This window comes from Haliotis cracherodii, unplaced genomic scaffold (assembly GCF_022045235.1).
Source record: "Haliotis cracherodii isolate W230 unplaced genomic scaffold, xgHalCrac1.p SCAF_15, whole genome shotgun sequence".
NCBI lineage: Eukaryota > Metazoa > Mollusca > Gastropoda > Lepetellida > Haliotidae > Haliotis > Haliotis cracherodii.
Window position 1 is genome coordinate 15,174,741 of NW_027266270.1, and position 19,185 is coordinate 15,193,925.

The window sequence follows — 19,185 nt, forward strand, 5'->3', positions numbered from 1 at the left end:
AGTATTATTTTAATGAATTTAGTGTCTCATAGGCCTGAAGGCCGGATATTGCATGTATTTTTTTACATCAAGCTTTTTTCTACTCTATACAGCCCTTGGTAAAACTTAAATAAACTAATCATCAACATCATCATCATCTTCTACTTCTATGGTAGAAAAAAGCTCACTTGTAGAGCTCCGGATTTGCAATAAAACACGGGACTTAATAACCTATTACCCTTAACAGTAGACTTGCACAAGTCTCCAAACAATTATTGTTAGTTTAAATCATAATTCCTAGATTATTTAAATAAGAATGAACCTTCTCAAGGGAATTTAGCGTTTAAAAAAAAATTACCCAATTTAAAGCGAAATTCGTTATTGTCTCCCCTCAGTATGAAACACTTTAGAATCGATGGCCTAAAGAACCACAAGGACTTCGTCACAACCAGATCAAAATACATTCAATTTGCCAAAGTTTGAAAAACTGCTGACAGTGGTTTGAAATGCCCCAACTGCATGCACAAAAGAGCCTAGCTGATTATCTCATCGCCATTGTTCTCGCACCTTGTTCTCCGAAAAACAAATAAACAACAAATCAGACCAATTGCAAATTATTTTCCCAAAAGTAAAAAACCTTTAAGACATTTCACCAGCTCTGTTAACACTTTCAAGCAAAACACCTGAACAGGGACGAATGATCTTCTGAAATGTCACTTTCAGTTGTCTCGCTGAGTAAGACGTGGACAATGTGTTTATATTGATGCAACGTGTTTGTCACCTATCCGCTTGTCAACAGGGTTCCACAGGTCCAAGCCGATGTATAGATTATTACCCAGTCATCTCACATACCCTGGTCGTTTACGCAGCTGTATGCAAAATGTAAATGGACGAAAAATATTCTACGAGTATGGAGATTTAATTTCTGTCAGAACGCTACGTCCGCGATTCATTTACGTCATAGCAAAGGATGTTACACATTTTACTTGAGATCAATCTCTTTGAGGGATATTTTGGCTTCGTATTCCCGTATTCTGTATCTGGTTCCGTACCGTTTGTGATCGAAATGTCAGATATATTTGCTCGTCATTATATAACAAAATACATTGGTCGTGTTTCTGAGTACTTAATAGACCCGTGAAGATCCGGATTAGAATAGGTCTTCAGCAACCCACGCTTGCCGTAAAAGGCGACTAACGGGATCGAGTAGTCAGGCTCGCTGACTTGGTTGATGCATGTCATTGTGTCCAAATTGCGAGGATCGATGCTCATGATATCAATCACTGGATTGTCTGGTCCAGACTCTATTATTGTTGAGTCCGGCGTGAAACAACAATTAAAACAAACAAACAGACGAATACTTAATACTTACATACATTATTTAATAATCATTCACTGTTGTTTGATAACGAATTCATCTCAATGTTTTCTTTATAAAATATCTTATAAGGGCATTATAATAATATAATTCGCAAACAAGACTACTCCAAGTAGATGCTCTTTTGAATTTTTTTATGTAGAACGTCAGTGGAGCCTAACAAACTTGAAACAATGACTGTTACCTTTCCTTTCAATTATATGTGCGGTTGCAGGATAATTTTGCATTCAGGTTACTAATATTTTATTTTAGTAACGTGTGCATTATGAACAGAGCTGAAAATATATATTGCCACAATATAGCGGAAATACTTCAATAAATACAACTTTCATATGATAATACTGTACTTGCAGGACTTTCACTTGTGTTTAGAAGGAAAAACAACGATGTTGACATGAAATTCCATATTTTCCATGACAATATTGATTACCATTGTAACACTTGAATATCAAATATGTCGCATACCTGTAAATCTTCTGAAGCGTTAAACACGTCAGCAGGTGAAGGCATCCATTGTGTGAGACTTCCTTGTATCAAGTAAACTTATTACCTTGAACTTAATTGAGCTCAGACAATAACAATTTGATTAATCCGCAAAGTAATCAGTTAATTGCTAATGACAACGTTGACATGTTTATCGAGAAGAACGACTAACTATCCAGTTAAGCCAAAAGTAATCATGCTCACTGACTACCTCTATGTTCATTTTATAGCGGCCTTCAAGAGCGAGGCACAAATAAAAACTGCAAATATCAAAATGTAATTATCACACCAAAGCAAATGGCAAACTTGTTGCATCTGTCACATCAGTAAACATAAAGCATCGACCATGTAAGGCTCCTCTTCAAGTTGTGTTTGAAATATCGTCAATATTGACTGGGCGGTAAAGAGCAGACGACAACTGTTGCTTGTGCTTGTGACGTCAGCATCGTCTGTTCGCTTCAGCAGACGACACTGGATGGCCTGAGTGCAGAGGAAACTGATTTCACATACAGTTTCAGGGCTCCGTTCGATAACGACATGCCCAAAACCTGAATAAATTATATACGCTGACGAGCGGTAGACACGCTACGCTTACAGCAGCCGGCGCCGTTCTGATTGGTTGGCCGAGGACCTCAAACAAAAAGGAACATCCTCGGCGTATAGATATGTCGACCCTCTGGCATGGTGTTGACTTCTGCTGCATGTGTGTACAACGATCTGGGCGCTATGAACGAATAACCACCTGACCGAGCGTGCTTTAATGGAGCGGTGTCGACATTTAAATCACGTTTACCTCTTTCTAAGTTCATTGTCAGTTAAACAATGAAAAAGATGGTACCTGGAAGTTGGAAAGTGGTGTGTGCTGCCTCTTGTGCATAGCTGCAGTTTACGGGACATTGTGATCATGGATTTTATTCTCCTTTCCGTGTATATCCTCACCAACATCTGCATCTCCCTGGGAGGGATGACACCCAAGACTATCATTATTGCATCAGGTAAGGCCAGCCGTTTCTCTATCACACCCTACAGTTCATGTAACATTAATTGATGGGGAACTGTTATGCACGTAGGATTAAAATGAATAGTGATCGTTCAACTTATAACAAATCTGCAACGCCCATGGAACTCGAGGTTGCATGTCCACTATTTCCAAAATGCTGTATTGTTTATTTTTATATTCAGAACTTGCCCCAACGCGAAGCTATATTCTGTTCTAAATCAAGTTTCTGTTAATTAAATGTTAATGGAACGGTATGATTTTGAATTTGAAATCATTGATGGCATTTTTGGAGCACCCGTTGCTTTCTAATCATGTAAGTTATTTTCACTGTTCAGGAATATTCGAATCGTCCAGTATGTTCAGAATACCCTAGAAGAGTTCAAAAATGACAACTTCATTTTTTTATTAATGACTGGTAAGGTATGCCTATATCGTATATATATACTAATTACCAAAGGTACAATAACATGTATACGCTGCCATATACTGTAGATGCATTTTATAGCAGTATATTACAACAGGTCATGACCTGGTTCGTTGAGTGCCGGTAGTTTGGAATTACTGCGTACGTAGTTACCAGCATTCATTCGATCTTCAAATACAGGTTCCGTTTTGTTAAAAAAACATACGACACGCTGTATAATTGACACTGTTGTGTTGAACCATGCAGCGAAACACAAACTATTTAAAACTCTATGAAAAAAACAAGCTTCAAACACTATTATATTGAAATCTTCTCTTTTGCTCGATTATTCGATACTGTTTGTATGAATATGACATGTGGTTCTTCAGCACGTTGGATATCAGTAAACATTCTACACAGGAATTTGGGGGATAGTTTGCTAAACAGACATCTCCGCTCACGTTAATAAAAACCCTCATTGATTGCTTCTATACTGTAGTGTCAAGGGCCTGTTAGTGATATTTCGCACTGGTTCATTGACAGTCTTCTCAAGGTAAACCAGTGGTCGTTACATGCTCAAGACCTTGTAAACACTTAACACTTATAAATACTTGTGCTCCTGATCATAGCAGCAACACATTGTGACATTGACACCAGATAATGACTTGATACAATGTCTATGTACTGGGCTCGACAGCCTGGTGCCCATGACTAAGGTTAGACACGGTCATCATACATGTGTAGGTAGTGTTCCTGTGTATTTAAAGTAATCCGTAATTGTAAAATGGAACTGGGTTTACTTACAAGCAGCAAGATCTGAAAGTACCAGTGTATGTACCGACACAATGTACTAAAAGAATTAAAAAGTGGAAATCCATGTAAACCGTGTATCTATTGATACAAAAGCTTCGAAATTCGTACCAATTTGAGATGTAGTAAAGTGTTGCTTTAAGACCAGATGAAATGCCTGAATATGCACTGCCTTTTTATAGTAAGGTAATACTTGCCTGATCATATATCACCTCTTTAATACGCACCTGAGCATATACCACCTCTTTAAGGTAACCATTAAGCACTGATAACTGGATGGGCTCCAAATAAAGGAAATGATAATTGCTGTCAAAGTAAAATCCGAATACTGGAAAGTCATATCTGAGTGACTGTTTGTCATAACCGACTTCGTTAAAACCAGAGTTTACAATTTGACCCAGTTGTCAGTTAATGGTTTGCTTAAAGACATATGCATACTTATTTACCGTTAATTACGATTATGTCATTCGAGAAGTTAACCACCACACCCACCACAAACCCGGACAAACCCCGACCCCCCCCCCCCCCCACCCCCATCCACATCCCACACCAACAGTCATAATGTTGATGTTAATAATTTTTCAATGAGTAATAACAATAAGCTGCTCGCATGAACTTTCCTCATTGTTAAACCTTTATCATATTAATTCTTCCCTTTTGAAGATTTCAATTTGAAAAATTCATTTTATGAAAATCCCACAAATCTTTGTTTGGTGGGCCTGGCAGATAACGTCATACAGTGCAAAGGAGGAAGCCAAAAGTTCCACGCAAAGCTCTTTAAACATTTGTGAAACTATCACGCTCGTGTGTTCTGAAAGTTAAATAGCGTGAAGCGTCATTGATTATTTAAAAATCTGAAACCTTTAAAACAGACTGGACATCATCGTAATATGAATTCTCTAAAATTGAAATTATTTTGTTCTTTTGAAATGAAAAGTATCTAAAAACAAAACAGGATATGTAAATATGTTTCAAATCTGTACAATAGGAATGGGACACGTTTTCAAGAAAAGCTGTCAATGCATCCGGTTTCAACATTTAAAGTTAATTTTCAGAACAACAGAGGAAGGGGTTATTTATGAACATGATATTAGCAATATAATCTTCAACACCACGCCCCTCAACGGTCACATTAACACGAAACAAGGATATACATTGTTCGGTTACCCGCACGGGTTCCTTCCGTTTGTCAGATTCAGGAAAATATCAGTTCAGACAAGTACGATACTGTTATTGAACACTTTCATATCCCTGACGTTTCTGCTTTCTATTTTATGTATAAGTCTATTCAGCGTATACATATGTATGTAAATGAACTGTTTAATTACATTGAAGTATGACGCGACATAATGAGAAATGTCATTTTAGTTTATATATAAATTAATTGAAATATTAATACTTTCGACAGGGCTGGCATAGTGCTGAATTAAAAGGGGAAATTAAAATATTGAAATTATGTATGCATTTAGACAATCTCATCCGAGTGACTTTTGATATTAAATGTATCAACACCAGTCGATAAAAGTTTAAAACGCCGAGGAATGCTTGATATCAAAAGCCACGCGGATGGAATTCGATTTATCATCAAAATTCATTCTCCCACTTTTTCAGTTTGTGTAAACAGTAATAACCAGTGTCTTGGGTGTATACAGCTAACCGGCTTCTGTGCTGAGATTAGTGGTGTCATTTTATCAGGTTTTTGTGGAATTGTGAATGTCAATACAAGAACTGAATTGATTGTTTTAGAGGCGTTCGAGTACTTCCTTTGCACTGCAAGCGAATTGGTTAATGCTGGAAAATCGAAGTATTCGTGTGGCATGTAACATTTATTCTATACCAGTTTTAAAAATGCACAAAACATGTAAGTAGGTAGATATGAATAAATGAACGCGACGTCAAGCCCGATTTCCTCTCACGCCACCTCACCGACTGTCATATCTTGTTAAATCACTATCAAATAATGATGACGCCAGGTGTTTGCGAAAAGATAAGCGTATCCTGCTCCACCTTTGGCACCAGTCACAAACACACGCGAAGGCAAGTCAAATGGTCAAATTCTATATATCCGGCAGCCACATAATGAACAGTTGTCCTACTTTTCTCATGTCTGTAACCGCGATGCTGAACACCAATGAGTGTCACGAATGACAGAGTCGTCTACAACGCCACAATTTGCTGTGCAGAGTTTCGTCCCTTAGGTGTGTCATGATCCTATGATCGTGGGTTCGAGTCCAAATTTAGCCCTAATTATGATCATCAGCATCAGGCCATTACCGCCATATCCGAACGCGTGAATTTCAGTAAGTGCACCACTTCTGACTTTCCTCTCACACCAAACTGACACGCCCGCCGTGATATATCCGCAGTACTCTACTCAGGGCATAACTCCCTCACTCACGCACTCACACTTGACATCGCAACTCCACCATTGCAGCGTAGCGCATCTGTGATGGTGCACTTGTTATAGAATGGTTAAACAACATATCAGTTTGAGTTCAGCTTATTAAATGTTAACTGCAACACTGTAAAACGATTACAACAGAGATTAAAAAGTGTTAATTGAAATATGTGAACTTTCTTATTAAAAATAGACCGTATACAGAAACTTTACATGTTATGTAAGGTAAATTCCTTATGTGTTCTCCGAAATTTCCTGCCCTCACAGGAGCGGTGGAGTAGCCTAGTGGTTAAAGCGTTCGCACGTCTCCCCGAAGACCCGGGTTCGATTCCCAATATGGGTATGATGTATGAACCTATTTCTAGTGTCCCCCACTGTGGTATTACTGGAATATTGCTAAAAGCGACGAAGACTCCTGCTAACTCACTTCTTCATTCGGGGCGGTCCCGACATGGGTACAATGTGTGAAGCCCATTTGTGATGTCCCCCGCCGTGAAAAGCGGCGTAAAACCATACTCACTCACTCACTCACTCACTCACTTCTTCATTCGCAAACGAACTGATCCCATTGTTCCCCTGTGGGTAATCAGGGTCAGGATATGTAACATATGCTTGTCCATAGAGACGATTAAATGGACATGGTGATCGTGCTGGGCGGCCTGGAACGTTGATCACAAAAATCAATCTCTGGATGTCTGGTTCAAACTTTATTATTGACAGGTCGACGTGATATCGATGGAATGTTGCTCATTTCGGCGTTAAACGTCAATTCAATAAAATAAACAATAGTATGAACTTTCATGGTACTGTCAGTAACTGTATTCGTAGCTAAGTAAAACTCGTCGAGTGAGTGAGTGAGTGAGTGAGTGAGTGAGTGAGTGAGTGAGTGAGTCGGAACCGAACCTTCATGCGACGAAGGGAAAGCTTTATCATCCAGACCATTCAGCGGGCCCGAAATGTTATTAACCTCGTGAGATCCAGCGGGAATGCTTTAGATAGCATCAGTTGCAAATTGCACCAAGAGCAAAAGTTAATACAATCATATATAATGCGGAAGTATCACAAATGCACACGGCTTGAAGTGGGGTCGAAATACCAGTCATATGTGAACAGGGTGTACAGATCGGAAATAACAAGAGGTTTCAGATTATATTACTTTCCGCCATTGACATCTAGGTTTTTTATCCCTACAGTTTCGTAAACTATGTAGAAACAGAGGTGAAGCTTGTTGACTGGGTTCTGTGTCAGAAATTGGAAATGATGGTACGAAGGCAGGATATGCCATGTTCACTGATACATCAAGTAGAAAATGTTTTCAAAACCCTTTCCATAATCATAATATATCTCTGCTGAAAAAATCTATTGTACGATCCCTACTAAAAAGGATGTGTTTATGAAGTACTGTGTGTATTGTTGCCACATGACGGTTATTCAATGTTTTATTCTATCCAAAATGAGATTTTTAATTATTCACGTAGTCACCTCATCTCACCTCTCAACACGTACAAATATTACTTTTTCTAATGCCAAAGCAAGAATTATGTGGATCTTAGCTCACATTGCTATGAGGTATCCCCATGTTTCTTGACATGGTAATGTTGAACTGGCTTGACGAATGCACTTTAAGGTATACGAATCATGTCAAATTATGTTTGCTCAAACACAGCTCCGCTCCGCTCAGTGCTCCCTTAACCCCGATTCCCGCTCAAGGAAAAATACGTCATGTTTCCCATGCATATTATGAACGTGACTGCATCCGGTTAACCCTTGAAAGCTATGATACTTTATTGATGAGTTCACATTCAAGCCAAAATCCCATATGTCTACAAATGATGTCATAATCCTTTGACTCTCTAATCGCAAAATGCTCACCAAAGAACGTCTTGAAATATTTCCATTCCAATCGACATTACTCTATGTTTTACAAAGTGCTCTACATGTTTCACCTATGTGTGCTTCCCTCTTCCTCTCTGCTGACACAGTTTCCGAAAACATCATATTGATCAGAGTAAGATGATGTTGTCTACTATCTATGGTTGTTGAAGCAACAAATATTTAGATACACTTCCCTTTTTTAGTATTACGGGAAAAATAAACACTATTTGCCAATCTCTTTGTGTCAGTTTCAGACACGATATCTGCAACGTGTAATGTTTTCATATCAAAACAGAAAACAATGTATGTAATTCAATTTCCGTTTCCTGTAATAGAAACAGCTTAAGCTTAAATCTCATGCTATTTGTATTTAGTATTGTCACAGGAAATTTCTAACTTCCTATTTGAATCCTTAAAGATAAACAATGCTTTTTTCACCCCCGTGACAATAACGTCTGGGACTTCTTCATTCTTACCCCCATCCCCACCCCACAGATTTCCCCAACAGTGACCCCGGGGCTGTGTGAACAATGATGGGGGAGGGGTCGATGGCAGGAAGGTGGCTGGGGGAAACAGTCCTGATATTGGGATGTACAACAAGGATTTCTTCACACCCACATGCCAAGGTCTGCGTGGAATTTGAGTTCCCGTTGATAGGCGTGAAAGCTAATTTAGATGAGACCGTTAAGCAAAACAATGTTGTAACTACCGTTTCGACTGTTTAAGTATTTTCTGGAATGGCTGAGTTTATTTGATCAATTTCGTTACGGGTTGTTTAATTGGTCCGTGTCAACTGGTTGGGATAATGACTAGCACCGGTACGAAAATAGTGGAAATGGGAAACGAAACGAGCAACGTTGACCGATTTTTAAACGTTTTGTCATGTATATATCAACGATCCTTCATCAGTTCATATCGAACACAAGTCAGTTGCGTATAACACCTTCCTGCCTCAACTATCTTTCAATGAAGTCCAAATAGAACACTAATTAATTGCGTATAAACACTTCCATAGACTTGTCTTTAACATCTTTTACGACACAATATACGACAAAATGGCTCTTAATGGTGATTCTATACTACTCAAAAGAAGTTAAAGAACACCCAATTCTTTCATATTACTATAGTTAATCTGTCTTGGCATGTGAGATTAACTATAGTAATATGAAAGAATTTGGGTGTTCTTTGACTTCTTTTGAGTAGTGTATATACAGCTAGCCCGTTTTTATCATTTAAATGGTTTGTTATCACTTTAAGTGCAGATATCCCAGCCTCTCTGTGTTTGACTAATCACTTCGACTCCTGTGTGTTTCTGTGGATCTTGCGTGTGAATTGCAGTGTTAGGAAAGTTAGGATTTCAGTCATGTTCAGAATTGGGGGTACGGTGTGAATCTGGAAAGAGAACCACATTGGCTTCATCACACACATAACTGAGAGCGCCCAGGTCCTTTCAAATACACCTGATGCTGGCATGCCAAGATTTTACCTCTTTGACATCGACGATAATCTTCTCTTTGCACCTTGGATCATTTTGTATAGTTTCCTCGTGATGTTTTTCTTAACCGTACATGCACGGTTTGTAGATGAAACAATACAATTTGTAACATGTATATATTAATTATACTCAAAGTAAAATGTTACTGTGATCATTTTCTGATTGATCATATATATATATATTTATTTTTTTCAAATAGTATAAGTGTACTATGTTTAATTTGGATTGTTGGTGGACAATAAGTCTTTTAACGCTTTAAGCGCTTTTACTTTTACAAAACTCAAACAAATTCCAAATGCTACTTTCAGACGGTGTCTTGCATCTAATGTCGGTGCTGTAAGCATGAAACTATAATCATTGACTTTCTAAGGCAAATGAGTTTTTGAAAGATCCTTTCAAAGTCGAGTTGAGCAATATGATTGGATTAACTAATCCTAAGATTACCATAACTATTTCTGGCCATTCCAGTAACTCTATAATCCTAACATCTGCTAACATCACCTTAGCCTTAACCTTGACTCTTAAGCTATTGTTTGAGATTTTATGGTAATTTCCCTTATGTGTTTTTTGGATTTGGTCAAACAATGACACTTTTTCCCCGACCTTCCCAGCTTCACTAAGAATGTAATTAGTGAGTTTGTCAAAAGCGCTCAGCTGTTTATAACTGGTATGCAACTAGTAAGTCTGCTTCGGAATATCACACACGGGCAAACAGTTTGTTTGGCTCAACTGCCGTCGAGTGCCCAGGGGCCCATTAACCATTTGTTCAAATATCAACAAATGCTTTGTTTAAGACGGTGTTTTGTTATTGTCCAATTTACAGAGGGGTTTAGATGTTGGGATCCTTGAAAGTTTCGTCCTGGTTCCTCATTGTTCGCAGTTGTTCGTATATATTGTGTTTGCATGTTTGGGGCTAAGGTGAGGAAAAGGAAATGCATATTGCACCAAGAGTCGCATAGAAAATGTATTCAAGCCTGCCGACTTTTATCTAATCCTTGTATGGGAATTACACGTAATTTTTTAATTAATCCTACTTTTATTGTTATTATATCATTAAATTATTATTGCAGTGATCTTTTCATTTTAATACGGTGTGGTAATATCGCAGAGATTAAACCCACACTGTTCTTTTTTAAAAAAAAACCCAGATCGTTCTATATATTCCTCTCTCAGTCCTGTGATGATTTCACATAAAATATTAGCACGGCCACAAAGGGTCGCCCTGATCTGTCTGTAAACATATCGCATTATGGCAAAGAAGCTCACTGCATCTAAAATAATCCAAGTCGATACGACTTAAGAGCTTCACCATGGCCTTTACAGAGACGCGTTACCTAACATAATGCACAGCCGAAATCCTCTTAGTGTTTGGACAGATGCGTGTACTTTGTCGGAAATAAAAACATATCATCAATTTAGGGCTATTTTGACACAGCAAATAAGCTGATGACAATGGTTGTATTATTCAACTGACAACTTTAACTGATTTGCAAACAACTAAATCGGAACGTAATAATATTTCATCCGGGTGATTAGCCAGATCAAATTGTCATGAAAGTCGCGTTATCTGGACATCATATGTTTCAGGACAATATAGGATGACATGCTTTGATAATTTCTTAGCAAACCTCTATCTAACTTACACCACGTCATGAATCTTGATCTCCTTTCAGTACATGGCAAATATGGGGAGGAGAGGATATTTAACATGATTTCAATAATTCAGACGAATATGACGATGTATACTAGACTAATATGATACTTACATGCATTGTTTTAAGTAAAGCCATGTAGCTCGTTAAAGCTTGGTATTTGTACATTCATGTCGATATAGAGGTCATGTAGCTCTTTAAAGCTTGATATTTGTACATTCATGTCGTTATAGATGTCATGTAGCTCTTTAAAGCTTGATATTTGTACATGCATGTCGATATAGAGGTCATGTAGCTCTTTAAAGCTTGATATTCGTACATTCATGTCGTTATAGAGGTCATGTAGCTCTTTAAAGCTTGATATTTGTACATGCATGTTGTTATAAAGGTCATGTAGGTCTTTAAAGCTTGATATTTGTACATTCATGTCGTTATAGAGGTCATGTAGGTCTTAAAAGCTTGATATTTGTACATGCATGTTGTAATAGAGGTCATGTAGGTCTTTAAAGCTTGATATTTGTACATGCATGTTGTTATAGAGGTCATGTAGGTCTTTAAAGCTTGATATTTGTACATTCATGTCGTTATAAAGGTCATGTAGCTCTTTAAAGCTTGATATTTGTACATTTATGTCGTTATAGAGGTCATGTAGCTTTTTAAAGCTTGATATTCGTACAGTCATGTCGATATAGAGGTCATGTAGCTCTTTAAAGCTTGATATTTGTACAGTCATGTCGTTATAGAGGTCATGTAGCTCTTTAAAGCTTGATATTCGTACAGTCATGTCGATATAGAGGTCATGTAGCTCTTTAAAGTTTGATATTTGTACATTCATATCATTATAGAGGTCATGCAGCTCTTTAAAGCTTGATATTCGTACATTCATGTTGTTATAGAGGTCATGTAGGTCTTTAAAGATTGATATTCGTACAGTCATGTCGATATAGAGGTCATGTAGCTCTTTAAAGCTTGATATTCGTACAGTCATGTCGATATAGAGGTCATGTAGCTCTTTAAAGCTTGATATTCGTACAGTCATGTCGATATAGAGGTCATGTAGCTCTTTAAAGCTTGATATTCGTACAGTCATGTCGATATAGAGGTCATGTAGCTCTTTAAAGCTTGATATTCGTACAGTCATGTCGATATAGAGGTCATGTAGCTCTTTAAAGCTTGATATTCGTACAGTCATGTCGATATGGAGGTCATGTAGCTCTTTAAAGCTTGATATTCGTACAGTCATGTCGATATAGAGGTCATGTAGCTCTTTAAAGCTTGATATTTGTACATTCATATCGTTATAGAGGTCATGTAGCTCTTTAAAGCTTGATATTCGTACATGCATGTTGTTATAGAGGTCATGAAGCTCTTTAAAGTTTGATATTTGTACATTCATGTTGTTATAGAGGTCACGTAGCTCTTTAAAGCTCGATATTCGTAGATTCATGTCGTTTTAGAGGTCACGTAGCTCTTTCAAGCTTGATATTCGTACATTCATGTCGTTATAGAGGTCATGTAGCTCTTTAAGTAGTAGAGGTCTAGTAGTAGAGCGTCTGCGTGTGGAAGGTCCGGTGTTCGATCCCGGCCGGCCGCCGCGTCATACCAAAAGACGTAAAAAGAAGTAACTTGTTGTTACCCTGTCTGGCGCTCGGTATACTGTGTCTGAGTGGGGTATCCATGTTAAACTGCAGCACGGTATCTCAGTGAGTGCAATAATTGGACGTTAAAACCCATTTTTCCTCACCTTGTCGTACGTTGTCTTTTTCTGAAACAAACGTTTTCCTGAACTAATAGCTGTGCCATTTTGGGCAATAATAGTTCCTAAACATGGCGAGAATGTGGTACTTGCTCTACTTTTTAATTAACAAGTACTTGACAAGCAGGACCTCCAATTGTTGAATGTTAAAACTCTCTATATCGGGTCTACGGCAAGGAGATCGTTTTGTCCGGTCATTTCACTTGACAACGAGAAATTACTCAAGCACGTTTCAGTGAGGCAAAGGAGTTTAGGAATGCCTACTCACAGCCTTTCAATGTAATCGAAACTGCAAAATAAGAAGAGCAAGTAACATGAGGCAGTATCATTAAGCCCATTCTGCACGATGCTTATATTTGATCTTTCGTGTGTTTATAGGTTTCCATAATATTATTATTTTATTATTAATTACAAATTCCGTACATACGGAGTAGTGTGTGAAGCCCATTTCTTGTGCAACCCCCCCCCCCCCCCCACACACACACACACACACACCCACACCCAAACTGATATCACTGGAATAATTGGAACAGCGGCATAAACCATACTCATTCACTCAAGTGAATGATACGTAGAATTATCATTATTCTTGCAAAAATGATTAAAGATAAAGCGACAAAACAGTTTTCATATCCAAAAGACATTCATAAGACAGAGTCTATTGTACGATTCCGACTATATAATGAGCATGTGTTAATGAATCACTATCAAATAGTGATGTTACCAGGTGTTCGCAAAATAATAAGCATATCCTACCCCACTGGTGACACCCGTCACAAACACATGCAAAGGTAAGTCAATTGTTCACTTTGAAAAAAAAGGGAACATATATATCGTACAAGTCAAAATAGGAAATTGCAAAGGACAACCCTTTTTTTTTGTCTCTGATGGGTCAAATATGGAAATGTCCTCGACATGTCCACCACAAAAACCCTTTGGAAAGCTTTACTTAGGCCTTGAATGTTTTAACCTTGATCAAACAACTTCTTAGCAAGAGTCGTATGCCGCTCTTTGAAAGACACATGTGTTATATGTAAGACATGAAATGTGTGTAAGGAACGGTGGTTCTGGAGGTTACATGAAAACAAAATGCACACTGATGCAATGTCAGTTATAGCAATACTTATCATCCACAAAATGGCACAATTTATTGCGTTACGTAATGAACTTCCCCTTTCCAGGAATTTCGTTTCATCCGAAGACTCTTATAAGATTAAAATAATCTTATCAATTTCCTCATTTACATTCAAGTACAAACACTTGGTTCACGATGGAGAGCCCATAGCAGAAATATATTGGGCAGGGCGGTATGTCTGAAACTACTTGAGAGAGAGAGGTGTATTTGTCAGGAGCATGTAACGGCACATATGCACAATAAGACTCCTGTGTGAATTACCCGCTGTGCAAATACAAGATGGACGTCTTTGAAATGTTTGAAATAGTTTGCTGCAAAGGGACGAGGCTTTCCTTGAGAGATGATGATGAAAATACAGGAAACGATGACAGCCATTGTTTTTAAGAACCTGCCTGGTGTTTGTTAATCCACATATATGATGGAGACATTGCACGGACGGAACTCAAAGATAATCGTGTATGAATGCCAATTGTTAAGTTTTTGTACTCCACATTTGCCGTGCCATAACGAGATAATACCCTCTCCAAGACATCTACAATTCCACTGCTGTGCTTCGAGAGTAAGCCGTTCATTTTTTTTTAAAGTTTAGGGCAAACACAGCGCGAGGAGGAAATAGAAGATAAATTTTGTTTCTCACAAAGCATAGTGCTTATATTTGTTTCGACACCTTATGCTTGTTTTGCTCTGAAGGAAGTGGTTTTTGCTCTTCAATAAGTCCAATTTGTTACGCTTCCATCTCCTTCCACGTCTCGTCTAGCCACGCGAGCGGTGCCGATACTTCACGGTGCTTCCTCAATAGTGCAGCTAGTGTTTCCTTTATTTCTTCAATAAAAGCCCTCTTGTAATGCCGTGAGAACTACAATAGATGTGTATCGCTGTTTCCGTGGGAGAAATAGAGCTAGGTTAATTAGTGGCTCAGAGGAAATTACCAGGTTCTCCACCACGTGCATAAGTATCGGGGAATACAGTCAGCATAATATCTAAACTTTGCTGCCGATAATAAGTTAATTTGAAGAAATCTTTACGCAATGCTGTATAAGGGTCGTAGTTGGTGAGCGCGTTGTGTTAACGTCACTTTGAACAATACATTTCTTTTCTGTCATACCATAAGGGACGGTCGGGTAGCCCAGTGGTTAAAGCGTTAGCTCGTCACGCCGAAGACCCGGGTTCGATTCCCGACATGGGTACAATGTGTGAAGCCCATTTCTGGTGTCCCCCGCCGTGATATTGCTGGAATATTGCTAAGAGCGGTGTAAAACCATACTCACTCACTCACTCACTCACTGGAGGAAACATCAGTTCGTACACATTTAACATTTTTTGAAATCAGTTGGTGTGGTGCTGACTTATCAAGGTTATAAAAAGGGGCACATATGACATTCGAACCATCGGAAACTGACAGGAGTAACTCCGGGCAGGGAGTTACGCCAATAGAAGTGAATGAGTTACAATTTAACATAGCATCGGCCTTATTTGAGCCATCTTGCGACACGTCCATATCATAGAGGTAATCTTTCATTTGTCATTACATGAAATGCACGTGTACAATCAGGCACATGCTGATGAATTATTACTGTTTTGGCATTATGTTGCTTGACACAAAAGTCTGCACACTATTCCCTTAATATTAATCCCACGCCGTCGGTGTAAGTTGACACGCAAGTCACTCTGCTCTGATCCTGTGCTCTAACGTCACGCATTAGTTACTGGGGGCCTATTTAAACGCCGGAATCTCCGCGGGGTGAGGGGGTGGGAGGGGGATGGTATTGACGGATTTGGGAATTGAATCTGATGATCTGATGATCTGATGATCCTCTTAATTGAAAGGGGGATGGCGGTGATATTGACGAATTTGTTATTCGAATCTGATGATCTGATGTTCTGTTAGCTGAGAGAGGGTGTGTGTGTGTGTGTCTGGGGGGGGGGGGGGGGGGGGACTCTGCACGCAGACCAACGGGTCCGGGTGTCCTTGGGTAGTAGCATCCTGAGATAACAAAACTTCCATATTCTTGAAGTGTGATCAGTCAGTTTAATGATATTGTACCCAACTTTATTAATAAAGAACCTGCGATCGCCTCCGTGGTGTAATAGATAGAATGCCTTCGCTGAGAGCGGAAGGTCGGTGGTTCGATCACTAGCCGTGTCATGGCAAACGACGTCAGAAGATGGTACTTGTTACCCTGTCTGGTGCTCGGCATTAAGGGGCTAAAACTAAGGACTTGTCGGCTAGGAGTCAGTATTCTGCGTCTGAGTGGGTTATCCATGTTAGCCTTCGGCGTGGTATCTGAGTGCGGTAGCTCTATAAAACCGATATAAGTCGATACAAGTACAAGAAGCCGCACAAACACGTGAATGCCCGTCGATATATCGGCGAAATGCTATTTGCTATACGTTGAACGTCATTTCACCTGACCACATCTTTAAGGAACCTGCAGTTCTTTTCTTCTATGGAGAACTCCCCGAGTCACTGCCGAGTGGGCGTGTATGGTATTGATGTGCGTGGTACTGGGAATGTTGATATGAGAATGAAATTGATTTTTTCAAAAGGCGATCAATTACTTCCTTTGCATTGCTAACGAATTGGTTAATGCTCGAAAATCCATATGCCCATGTGTCATGTAACATTTGTTCGATTCTTGTCCTCGGTTTTAGCACAAAACATAAATACATATATAAAAATGCAAAATAAACAAGTATTAAGTACACATATATCGACTTCTTCTGAATTACGCAAATAACATACACAATGTCCTTCAAAAATTAAAATTCGCCGATTTATGTCTGACTAAAGTTTGGAGATTTAACATGGATAATGGATAACAAGTGTTTAATAACATGAGCTGTAGTCGAACTATAGACCCACGAGTAAACAATTAGCCAGGTCCAAACCATGTTAACTACCCCATCACGGAGACACTAGGGACAGAAACGGTTGAGATACTCAACGTCAATTACTCACCGATGTAACAAATCTACATCTTTCTGTGACAATTTGTTTTGGTGATTTGACACATTTCAGAGCTTTATTTTCTTTCTGCCACTGTGACCACACCCACAGACAATTACAAAATGTCCACACAGTAGGGCGTAAAACCCCTCCAACCGGCCGACTGGAATTGTTAGATATAGTTCAACACTTCTCGTCATCATATTGTGCACAAACTAAATCAATATTCATCACAAAATACACGTGTACATAAAAAAACCGTTGCGTTTATATACTGTTTCAGTATATATGCAATTTAAGAGTTAAAAACCTAGGGTTAAATTGGGGTGGTCGTTTAACAATTCTCGTTATCAGATTGTGCATAAACTAAATCAATATTCTTTAAATAATGCACATGCATATAACGAATCAAAACCGTTGCGTTTATAAACTGTCTCAGTATGTACACAATTTAAGAGTTACAAACCCCGGGTTAAATTGGCTGGTCGGAGCATGTTTGCTAAGTTGCTCAAACATGTTTTGTTTGTCTCCAACACAAATTGTATGATGAATATTCCACCAACAGATACAGTTTACACTAATTACACAGACAATGTCTCACATCAACACGCATGGCATAGCCGAGTGACGTCGGCTAAAATGTAGGAAACGCCGACAGTCATTTTCGGGTCTTGCTGTGTTGACAGTTGTATGTACCTGCATGTGAACATCTGTTCCCATGAATTCCCTTCTCCCGCATTCTATAGTGTGGTGTACGTTTAGGGAAAGTGGAAATCAATGGCAGCATATATTTCATGTTGTAGGCGGCATGTGGTAGAGATTATTGATGTCTGAGAGATCGATGTCACAGCTTTAATGACAGCATGTTTACGCCTTTGATAAAGAAATCACAGCTCCACCCAACGACTCGATAAATGTGAATAGTGTCTATATGCATTCTGGGTGTGAATTTAATATAATTTTTTTTATGTAGATTTGAAATTAAGCAACCCCCTATTAAAGTGCACTTGCAAAAAAGAACCCTGTTAATTTTAAGGTTTTCATAACATTGTCTGAAGAAAGTTTTTTTTTATAGAACATTCACCACCAAGATTTCATAATTGTCATAACTCCAAACATTACATTTGTGACTGTTGTTAGACTTTTGCGTTAGTATGTAACCGATAATGTTTAAGTTTATGGTTCATTTTTCGATAATCATTGAGCTGAGATGAAATGTTCCTGTGCCCAACATTGAAATAGATATCCAGCTTTTGCTTGAACTTCATCCTTTAAAGGTAAAGTCCAACTATATGTGCATGCTTTGAGGATTTCCGTCTGAGGTCGACGGCTCCCCACATCCTATAAAACCCCAAGCCAAATCCCTAATGTGAAAAAGCTTTGAGATTTGTACTAAGCTATCCCCAGGAAGGATTTCTCATAATCTTTATTTTCTGATTTAATAAAGACTATTTGATTTACTATGTGACAAAAGAACACACGCAGCACGTTTTTGCAAGGAGAAGAGAAAGACAATCACTCCTGACACATACTTAATTGAAAATTTGAACTTGATGTACAGTGTACAACTAAAGTCTTTTTAAAATGTAGACGATCACCTTTGAGACATTCCCCTGCCAGTCTTTAGTCCCCAGACATCCGCACAAAAGGATTATCCTAACAACAAGTTACTTTTTAGCGCCTTGGCCCTAATTCCACTATTTGACATTGGCTTATTAAGGGTTTTCGGTGCTGTGCGGCTCGCGGTGACAATGCACTGTCAACAAGGGGAGATAACTCTCAATTTGGCTTGGGTCATTTCCGTATGGTTGACCTTTCCCTGCGCACGTCAAAGAGCTTCAGCGTTATGGAAGTTGTAGGAACAAGTGGCGACT

The 19,185-nt window shown here is 38.7% G+C and overlaps 1 protein-coding gene across 1 annotated transcript in view; it reads left to right on the forward strand.

The window, feature by feature from the left end:
* The first annotated feature begins 2,527 nt into the window (after nt 1-2,527).
* LOC139462309 (serine-rich adhesin for platelets-like) overlaps nt 2,528-19,185 on the forward strand; it is a 49,044-nt gene continuing 32,386 nt past the window's right edge. Inside the window, exon 1 of the mRNA XM_071243939.1 lies at nt 2,528-2,835. Coding sequence (XP_071100040.1) covers nt 2,745-2,835 — 91 coding nt within the window. The 5' untranslated portion in view covers nt 2,528-2,744. The remainder of the gene's footprint in view (nt 2,836-19,185) is intronic.